Consider the following 11,173-nt stretch of genomic DNA (forward strand, 5'->3'; position numbering starts at 1 on the left):
AAGTATGTATGACTTCCTGTTCCATGAAACACACACCACGCACCAGGTAACTCACTGAAGCAAGGTGAGGTGAGGTGAAGCAAGGTGAGGTGAGGTGAAGCAAGGTGAGGTGAGGTGAAGCAAGGTGAGGTGAGGTGAAGCAAGGTGAGGTGAGGTAAGGTGTCTCCCTCATCATATTCTTTGTAACATTAAAGAGTTATGGCCACAGTTTCATTACTTCAACTGAACCCTCGTGTATATATTGGCCGTAATCTCCGGAATTTTATACACACAGCCTCAGGGTCGTTCCACTGGGATTTTCCTCCCTAATAAAGTTTCTCCTGAGTTGAGGTATTCAGAGTCGATACTTGAGGCCCTGAATTTGTGTGAGTCTGGTGAATTATGTAGATTCTAAAACTTTTCTACCCCGAGTTTGCCTGAATCATTTAGACGTGTTTCGTTTATGTTATTCAGACTGGGTATCTTAAAACACTGAAATTGTGTCCATTTCACAGTCTAACTTATTCACAATGTATAAATTAATCTCTTGTGTGGCTCTGAACTTAACGCACTCAGTCTAAAAAAATCAGACTGTACATTGGCTCTGGATTCACCCACACACACTTCAACCCTCCCTCCACCCCACCCCTCCCCCTACACCCACACACTTCAACCCTCCCTCCACCCCTCCCACCCCCACACATACACCCCCCTCAACACACCCCTCGACGACCCCAACACTCCATGCCCACGCCACCCCAACCATCCTCTTCACTCCCCTCTCCCCACCCCCATTAAATACCCCCGTCAACCCCTTTATTGCTACAGGTGGACTGAAACATCAATTCAATGGATTTTTCAGGTTCAGGAAACAGCTGAACTCACACACATATAAAATGAATGTTCTTTGTTGGAGAGAGAGAGAGAGAGAGAGAGAGAGAGAGAATTCCCTAACCTAAGGATCACTGACGCCCAAGAATAAATAATAATAATAATAATAATAATAATAATAATAATAATAATAAATATACTGAGGTAATATACGAGAGTTTAAATATGTAATCCGGAAAAAAAAGCGACTTCCTATACCGAGAGAAAATATTTTTATACCATTTTTTTTATATCAATGAAAGAGACTTTTAATTGAAGTCCGGGAAAAAATCATCAGTTAATATCTAGAAAAATATTTTTATTTTGCAAATGAAAAAATCTCGGCGAAAAATTAGGTGTGGAAGTTTTTGATGTAGTGAACTGGAATGACGAGCATGAAAATTATGTTAATACTACTACTAACTACTACTAGTACCATTGAAACTGCTGCTACTACTACTAATACTAGTTAGACTATTACTACTACTACTACTACTGCCACCATTTATACTGCTACCACTACTACTAATACTATTTAGACTATTACTACTACTATTTCTACTACCATTTATATTACTACTACTACTATCATTACTACTACTATTACTACTACTACTATCATTACTACTACTACTATTACTACTACTATTACTACTACTACTACTACTACTATCATTACTACTACTATTACTACTACTACTATCATTACTACTACTACTATTACTACTACTACTACTACTACTATCATTACTACTACTATTACTACTACTACTATCATTACTACTACTACTATTACTACTACTACTACTACTACTATCATTACTACTACTATTACTACTACTACTACCATTTATACTACCACTATTTCATCCTATTTTACCAGGCGAACAAAAGGGATGTAATTAAGAGCGTTAATGAAATGTATTCACCTAAGACTCTCATCCCTATCCCAGCTGATTACGTGGAGTTGTCGAGAGCAAGAAGGTGCTAACCAACGAGGGTATATTTAGATGGCTCTTCCTGTTGGTTACCATAGGATCTCGACCCTTATGGCCTTGTGGTGGATAGCTCTATCTTACCCTCCATATCTGTATATGTATAAGTATGTTGAAATTCTCGGGTCAAGAACGTGTTATCTGACAAGAGGTCACTAAGTTAGAGTTCCCATTAACTGTCATTCGATTTTCGTTCTTATACTCCAAGGTGACTGAGCAGTTACCAGCTGTGTCTACCTGTGGAGTTCTGGGGACAAGACGGTGCTGTCCAGAACGATGTTAGGTCGGGATTCTTGTAAGTTACTATGAGACGAGACTCTTATGGCCCAGGGTATGAAATTTAAATCTATTGACCTTCCCTTAATATAGGTCACGAGAGAGAGAGAGAATATTCCATCACTGCACAAATAATTAATCTTATGAACAACAAGTGTGTTTGTTTAAGAGCGTGACGTCATAGTGTATGATTATGTATTAACTAACATTACTAATAGTATATCGTGTATTATATCATAGTGTATGATGTATTAACTTAGTGTTTTGTGTATAATTTGGTGTATTAACGTAGTGAATAACTCAGTTCACATAAAGTTACTCTAGTGTGTTAGTATTATTCAATTTAGTTCTTCTTTCTACATCATCTGTGTTTCTCGTCTCCTTTGTTTACTCCTGATAAAAGTTGTAATAAGAGAAGGAAGAAAACAGAGGAGGAGGAGGAAGAAAAAGTTACAGGTAATTACATAAGGAAGAAGGAAGACTGATAAAGCTGATGAAGAACAAAGGGTAAGGAAGTGAGACAATTAAAAGAGTAGATATGGAAGAGAGAGACAGGTACACTAACAGCATGCCATCTGGTCTATGTTCTCGATAGGGTGTTGTAAACAACTGTGTGTGTGTGTGTGTGTGTGTGTGTGTGTGTGTGTGTGTGTGTGTGTGTGTGTGTGTGTGTGTGTGTATGTGGGTGTATAATGAGATTGTATATGTTTGTATATAATGTGTGTGTCTGTATGTATGTATATATATGTGTGTGTGTGTGTGTGTGTGTGTGTGCATGTGTGTGTAGTGTCAGATATACGCACATATACCTGCACATACATATAATGAGGGTACAGTACAACCCGAGCGCTAACCAACGACTCGGACGATATGAGGCGAATACTGTATCCACTCGGCCACCGCAACCTGAGTTTTAATCACCGCACAGAAAGTCAATCTCGAGGAAACCACTACAGTTATCTTTTCCCAGCCACACACACGCACACACACACACACACACACACACACACACACACACTCACACCAGCGGGATCAGGTTGAAGCCATTAGCCACGGATTGATGGCGTGTATTGGATTAACCATTAGGGAAACGTATTGGTTCGCTATAATCAATAAAGGTGCAGCATTTTATTTTTCCTCCGTAGGGTGTGGATGGTGAGGGAGGTGAGGTGAGGTGAAGTGAGGGACGTAGGTAAGGGATGGGTAGGTGAGGGATAGATGGTTGGGTGAGGGATGGATAGGTGGGTAAGGGACGGATGGTTGGGTGAGGGATGGATAGGTGGGTAAGGAACTGTTCAACTCAATGTGCGCCATTTTAATTAAGGGTTCTTTTATATCACCGAATTCTAACACCTTTCACGTTCTCCTTTCAGACTGTCGACCAGTTCTACCAGTAACCACTCAGAGGACCGTCAACTGTGATGGACAGTAGTTCGTGGATATGAGTACTTTTCTCCGCTAACAACCAGGACAGTCAAGACTAACTACCTCCCTTCCTCCACCCTTCTCCGCCAACCACTCAGCGTACAGTCAGACACCAGTCTCAACCACCAGTCACCCGTTAACCGTATCAGAGTAGACAGTATCCCAAGTCGTCGTTAGTTAGTTAAAGAGCTTGTTGTGAGTCTCCCCCCCCCCCAACACTCACTTAGTTCCCCGTTATCAGTGACAGGACAGACAGTTACCCACTCAGTCTCTATACCTAGCGATAGGCTTTGACCTGTGACGAACATGTTGTGTGTAAGTTTAACGGGAACTAAGAGGCGGAGATGAAAGGCGGATCATCTCTCGCGTAGAAGACTGGTTCACTTGTATCTCTGGAGTGAATTGAGTTGCGGAAAATAGACCCAACTTTAAGGCTAATTACTGTGTCGACTGGAGGAAAACATAACCTGATCCGGTTAGTCCCTGGATCGATTAGGGGGATTGTAATTATACTTCAATTTATGGTGGACTAAGAGCTACACCCTCCACCATGAACACCTCGACGCTGTATCTCGACCTGGAGGACACGGACTCCTTCCCTCTCAACTGCTCGTACCTGAACACGACAGACACAGACACAGCCAGTAACTGTAGCCTCGGGGTGTTCACGGGCGAGGTGTCCCCTATACATATGGTGGCCAACATCATCATGCAGGCTTGTTACGCCATCGCCTTCTTGGTGGGTCTGTGCGGCAACACCCTCGTCATCTACGTAGTCACTAGGTTCTCCAAGATGCAGACGGTCACTAATCTGTACATTGTGAACCTGGCTATAGCGGACGAGCTCTTCGTTATAGGCATCCCGTTTCTTATGATCACTTCGGTCCTGGGTTATTGGGCCTTCGGGTCTACCATGTGTAAGTTGTACATGATCACGACGTCCCTCAACCAGTTCACCAGTTCACTCTTCCTCACCATCATGAGCGCTGACCGGTACATCGCCGTCTGTCACCCCATCAGCGCCCCCAAGTTCCGGACGCCCATGATCTCCAAGCTGGTCTCCCTGACGGCCTGGACCACCTCCGCCCTCATGATCGTGCCCGTCTTCATGTACTCCAACACGCTGGAAGTTTATGACCTCATCAACTGTAACATCTTCTGGCCAGACAGCTTCGGCATCAGCGGTGAGTTCGTCTTCACACTCTACTCGTTCATACTCGCCTTCGGTCTCCCTCTCACCCTCATCTTCATCTTCTACGGGCTGGTGCTGCAAAAACTCAAGTCCGTGGGACCCAAGAGTAAGTCGAAAGAGAAGAAGAAGAGCCACAGGAAGGTGACGAAGATGGTGCTGACGGTGATCACGGTGTACGTCATGTGTTGGCTGCCCTACTGGGTGCTGCAGCTGGTGCTCATCTTCAGCCCGCCCCGGGTAGGTCAGAGTCCCTTCATGGTGGTGCTGTTCCTCATCTCCTCCTGTCTCTCCTACATCAACTCCGCCATCAACCCCATCCTGTACGCCTTCCTCAGCGAGAACTTCAAGAAGAGTTTCATGAAGGCGTGTACCTGCGCCACCATGATGGAAGCCAATAGCGCCCTGGCCGCAGAAAATTCCATCTTTCCACGACGACGGGGCGGCTCCACCATGAGGGCCAAGAACTCCAGACAAGACATGGTGTCCAACGATGCCTACACGACGGCGATCTCCATGACGACTCGTTCCACCTTCAGTCAGGCGCCCAGGGAGAACGGCACTGAGATCCCCACCTCCCAGCTCTGAGGACCTCGCTACTGCTGCTGCTGCTGCTACTACTACAGGGCTCTGTATCAAGGTGAGAAGTGCAGCAGATAACTAACTGTAGTAGAACTGAGTAATTTATCATTCACTCGTACACACACACACACACACGAGCAAATAAAAAAGACTGTTGATAATGTATACAATAAATGTACTATCCATTGTCGAACAACATCAACATTAATAACATAATCAACAATAACAACAACATTATGACCTAAGTTATTCCGTCGCCAAGGATACAATTACCTCAATCAATCAACGATAACAATAACAACTTTAGCATCATCCACAACAAAAATAACAATTTAGTAACATCCACAACAAAAATACCAACTTTAGCTTCATCCACAACAAAAATAACAACTAACTACATAATTTAGAGTCATTAATAAGGCTCTAGACCATCGCTCGTTTAATTGCACATCACTGAAACTTTTATTTCTTTAGGCAAAAATACCAGCAAGGTAAAACGGTGAGTACAGTCCACTGAGTACCACCGTAATTCACCGAGTCCACAGTATGTATGTATGTATGCATGTATATATGTGTGTATGTAATGTATGTATGTGTGTATGTATGTATGTATGTATGTATGTGTGTATGTATGTTTGTATGTATGTATGTATAAACTTTATCTGTCATCTCAGTCATCACTTTACTAATAAATGTCATCTCCTTCTTCCCAGATGGTTGCTTCTACGTCATCCCTTACATCAATATCTCAAAAAAACAACGCCACTGCAGGCAGAAGACGAGCGAACGTTCGCCCTGTGGCTAGCTTCAGTATGCATGGATCATGTTAAACAGATGGACGGCTGGCGAACGTTCGTCGGCTGTAGGGGGCACGCCAGGCACTTTTGGTTGGTCGTGTTAGTGGTGGAGTTTCTGCTGGCGACTCGTTCTGGAAAATTGGACCAAGTTCCTGGGGTCTAAGAGGTGATCAACGCCATATAGAAATTCTCACACAATGCCAAAAAAAAAAAAAAAATCCAGGGATACCAGACCAGTAGAATAATTCTGGCATTACGCTGGAATTCCCCCGTGAGGCTCTACAGGCCGGCCGTTGTCTTGTTCAGGAAAACAGAGGACGAACTTCAGGTTACTAGAGGCTGAAGAGGCCGCCACGTGTCACTTGAAGAGTCTTTTTGGTGTCTCTTAGAGCCTCCACAACCCTCCAGCGACTGAGTGATGATTATTCATAAGCTCCACTCGACACACCCTTCCCTCCCCCTCCCAGAGCTCCACTCGACACACCCTTCCCTTCCCTCCCCCTCCCAGAGCTCCACTCGACACCCTTCCCTTCCCTCCCAGAGCTCCTCGACACACCCTTCCTCCTTCCCTCCCCTCCAGAGCTCCACTCGACACACCCTTCCTTCCTCCCCCTCCCAGGGGTGGGGTAATATTTTTAATATATATTTTGTATTCTTGAAGTTTCCCGGAAGTTTGGTTCAACTTTTTGTTCGGATGTTGGCCACCAAAAGTGTGGTGACTACCGGGTGACGCGGGCATGAGTCTCCCTTCAGTACAGGTGTGTTGACGAGCGTTTCGGGAGACAGGTTGGATGACTCTCAGGCACAGCTGCTGTTAGTGGCTGTCCTACTTCAGAAATATAATTTGAGTATTGCTAGAAATCCTCCTCCATTATCTCTCTCTCTCTCTCTCATCTCTGGGCGTCTCATTCCCCTTCTTAATGGACGCGCTAAATCTTGGTGACTTTCGCTAAAGCCAGACGAAGAGTCGTAATTAAGGGCGTCTGCTAGCCCTGACACTCCCGAGGCAAAATCCACTCGTATGCGGGCCTGGAGTGTGGTGATTGGTCCCCGTTCACCCTGACATAACCTCTCCCGCCACTAGGTTAGTCTCGGTGGCTTGGGGTAAGATTCAGGTAATATTAATTTAGACTGAGTTAATGAATAGTTTGAGGACAGATTAGGGAAGGGACATTAACTGACGTCATGACAGGCCAGGACCAATAACTGCACATCGTAGTGGATAAGGACCAATCCGTACACGTTATGCCCTCATTCACGTGAGGAATTACCCAGACCCGGGTCGTTCACCGCTAAGTTCTTGTACACCACTGACAGGCCCCAGCTGCAGTGCCCCGACCAATCAGAACTTTTATTTCGTTTTTACCGATCCATCACATTGGTGGATCCAGAACAAATGGTAGAGGTGACCGAGCGTGTGGGGGGGGTGTTCTCTCTCTCTCTCTCTCTCTCTCTCTCTCTCTCTATCTAGCAATCTTATTTATCTCTCTTATCTATCTACCTAAACATTTCTCACCTAATCTTCTCTTATTCCTCTCCCATTTCTCTCTCTCTCTCTCTCCTCCTTCATACACCTCTGACAGGACAATCAATCATATGACGTTAAGGTCTGACACCACCCGGACAACGCCTCAACACCTGCGCCGCGTGTTGGCTCACCTGTTGGACGAGATGGCTCCTCAGGGGGCAAAAATTCAGTCGGGGAAAAATATCGTTTAGAGCAGAAATTCATGTCGGGCAAAATCTTGTTTGTACATAAACCCACCGAGCAGAATCTAAGTAGATCCTTAATCGGTTTGGAATCCACTGGAGAACCCCCCCCTCCCCTTCCTACCCCCACTCCACCTTTGGATTGAATTCTTATCGAGGGAGATATCACTCGATAATCGATATACTTATCAGAACAAAATTATACTAAACTAAAATCCTCATTGGACAAAAACCCTACTGGACAAAACTATCGGACCCTACTGGACAAAACTATCGGACAAAACCCTACTGGACAAAATTCTACTGAAAAAAAATAGTCCTCACATTCCATAAACTCGTCAACGCTTTGCATAACGACACAGATTTTCGTTTAATTGCTTACCTTAACTCCCGTGAATGGCTAATCAATATCCCAGAACAAGATTCGCTAATCGTTTAAGAGGTGAATCTCCCCCAAACACCGAGTCGAAGAGTAATGTGGTTTAGAGGTTCGTCTCTTCCGGGGATAAATAAATAACCTGGACTTGTTGTTTACGAGGGGAATACGCAAACCATTAACTTGCCAATTCTTAACTCAGAAGGATCATGCAGAATAGCGTATGTGTGTGTGTGTGTGTTAAGAGAGCAGCGTCATTGCTCTGAGTGGCGGAAGGGAACGCCAGGCACTGTTGGCTGATGACTGCTTGTTCTGGCGCTGTAAGGAAGGAGGATTTTAAGTCCTCAATTAATACTCATTTGACTCATTTAAACTCTTGTATTATTCTTTAGTTTAATACAGCGTGACTTAAGAGATACTGTCTATGTCGTTGATGCTACAGTTTTGTTATGTAGAGGGTGTAAGTGACCCCCTGTACTACACCTCTCCAACTACGGTTCTAAATTACACTAAACTAATAAAAGTCAATGTTATATTTGGTGTTTCTTAAAAGTACTATGGAATAACGTCATTTTTTCTTCCCTCATCAAGACAATAAAGATAGAACTGTCTTCGCCTATAGTGTCTTCATAAGCATTGTTATATGTCATTATTTCACGGATGATGTGTGTTTGTGTGTGTCAAGGCCTTACAATTGTTCCTAAGCCCCATAGTTTGTGAGACATTAGATCTGGCAGAAGTCTTTTTTTATTCTGAGCCCGAGGAAGGGATCGACCCAGAGCCGTTTCAGTTCTCCCTTGAGTCTGTCGTGTATATCACCTTGTTTATGTGTCGTTATCACCTGTTGTTGGTATTGTCATTTACATTCAGGTGATTTTTTTATTTAAATGTCATCAGCTGGTTTCTGTTTACATTAGTAGAAGCTGATCATACACACATCATTATGGATCAGCTGATTTTTGTTTACAATTATGACTGGATAATTTAGGATCAGGTGATTTGTTTATAAATATACAGGGAAATATCCGGCTCAGGTGTCGATTTACCTTGCTTCTAAAAAGACTCCTGCATGATACACGTCTATATGTTTGTATTGATTAAAAATTAAATATTATAAATAAACTAAATATAATCTCTATATTTGGATAGTAATTGTTGTATTTTACCATCAGGTGTTTTATGGTTATTAACTGTATATATTATTGTAAAGTGGAGATAGACTGAGCGGTTCACCAGTCTATGTTAGGTGTTCCGGCCTACTGGGAAGAAATGTGTGTTAGAAAGGTCCTATACAACATGATCGAGGAAAGCTAAAACTGAACCTTAACACCAGGTATCATTAGAGATCATTTTTCTTTGTTTACTTGTTGTGAAGGAAGGTGGTCATGCACAGGTAGAGGTGGGTGTTACTGTCGCTGTTTATGTGGTTAATTAATCAATTACGTTGTGCTGTTGATGGTGATTGGCAATTTCCCCCAGACAAGGTGCGCGGATATTTTGGTGCTTGTGAATTATAGGCTCGTTTACATAGGCCTCTGGTTTAACTGTCTGTCCAGGTGATGCTCATTAGTGTCTCATTAACCTGTCTAGCACCCAGATCACCTGCTGGGCCAGACACGTGTGTGGGTCACCTGTTCACAACTGTATCAAAACCAACCACGAGCAGACAAGATACTCCAAGGCTCCTCCCTGTATAGTTCAAGGCCTCAGGCGAGTAAATGGACTTATTTTCGTGATTGTAAGTTTGTCAATGACCTGCTCGGCACCTCAGTTGGCTAGGAGGCTATTTTGCGTCACCTGTCTAGCACGTAATTAATCTAATACACCTGAGGTACTGTAAATACAGGTGTTAGGCTCCGCGTGGTGCCATGGTGGAGTCAGCTGCTGAGTATAACCAATGTGCTCTGTAGATACGATGTACATGTATATAAAACACACACACACACACACACACACACACACAAGGTACAGTACCAATATAGATGTTTATCATACTGTACAACAATGTATTTATGTATTTTGTGTATAAAAACTATAAATTACGAGTCATGTTCTTATTATCCTTGATGTACTATATAACGGATGACGTCAGGTGAGGTTATACACCACCGAGTAAGACAACGACACAACAGGTACAGCCACAAGAACCTTAAACTAACCTTAACCAAACCTGAACTTAACCTAATCCAACCTAACCTTAACCTAGCCTAACCTAACATTAACCTCGCTAATCTAACCGTAATCTAATCTTATCTAACCTAACCTTAACCCAACTAAACAAAGCCTAAATTAACTCTAACCTAACCTAACCAAACCTCAACCTAACCTAACCTAACCTAACCTAACCTAACCAAACCTCAACCTAACCTAACCTTCCCAAACGTACCTGCTAATTGGATTGGGCAAAAAATAAAATTTCCATCCTGGTGTCAGATGGAAAATATTTAGGCCATCGTCTGGTTCACCTGATGAGAAGCTGGATTAGTTTACCTCAAAATATGGGAATAAAACGAATTTTTTTTACGCATTTTACTCCCGTTTTTAGGGGGACGAATATATGTTTTATTTTCATTTTAATATAACCGTTTTTTTTTCTTTTGCGTTTTTGTGGACTGAGATCAATACAGACAGACAGACAGACAGACAGACAGCAGACAGACACACACACACACAGATACACACACACACACACACACACACAGACCCTCCAGGACTCTATTTAACGGACTATATGAAGAGGAAATTCCGTTATATCGAAGAACCATTAGATGTGAAAACCCTCCATCTAACGGATTATGTGGAGAGAAAATCCGTTATTTGGAGGTTTCATTCCGTAATATAACCATTGGTATAATTTAATGTTATTTGACGTTATATGAAATTACGAATCACACAATAGGAGCTAATGAAATAACTCAACTTTCCCTGACATAATAATTTTTCCCGACTTTTTTCCCTGACATAATAATCTTCC

At 42.9% G+C, this 11,173-nt stretch overlaps 1 protein-coding gene across 1 annotated transcript; it reads left to right on the forward strand.

The window, feature by feature from the left end:
- The first annotated feature begins 3,498 nt into the window (after positions 1-3,498).
- LOC121856590 (somatostatin receptor type 2-like) lies at positions 3,499-6,615 on the forward strand. Its single transcript, XM_042352218.1, has 2 exons — positions 3,499-5,374; positions 6,030-6,615. The coding sequence occupies exon 1, from the start codon at positions 4,096-4,098 to the stop codon at positions 5,320-5,322; it is 1,227 nt and encodes a 408-aa protein (XP_042208152.1). The 5' UTR covers positions 3,499-4,095; the 3' UTR covers positions 5,323-5,374; positions 6,030-6,615.
- The last annotated feature ends 4,558 nt before the right edge of the window (positions 6,616-11,173 follow it).

This window comes from Homarus americanus, unplaced genomic scaffold (assembly GCF_018991925.1).
Source record: "Homarus americanus isolate GMGI-L3 unplaced genomic scaffold, GMGI_Hamer_2.0 scaffold26591, whole genome shotgun sequence".
NCBI classification, from domain to species: Eukaryota; Metazoa; Arthropoda; class Malacostraca; order Decapoda; family Nephropidae; genus Homarus; species Homarus americanus.

Bases quoted from the DNA above. Each gene is read 5' to 3' on its own strand.
- LOC121856590 (XM_042352218.1), top strand. From the start codon at position 4,096: ATGAACACCTCGACGCTGTATCTCGACCTGGAGGACACGGACTCCTTC.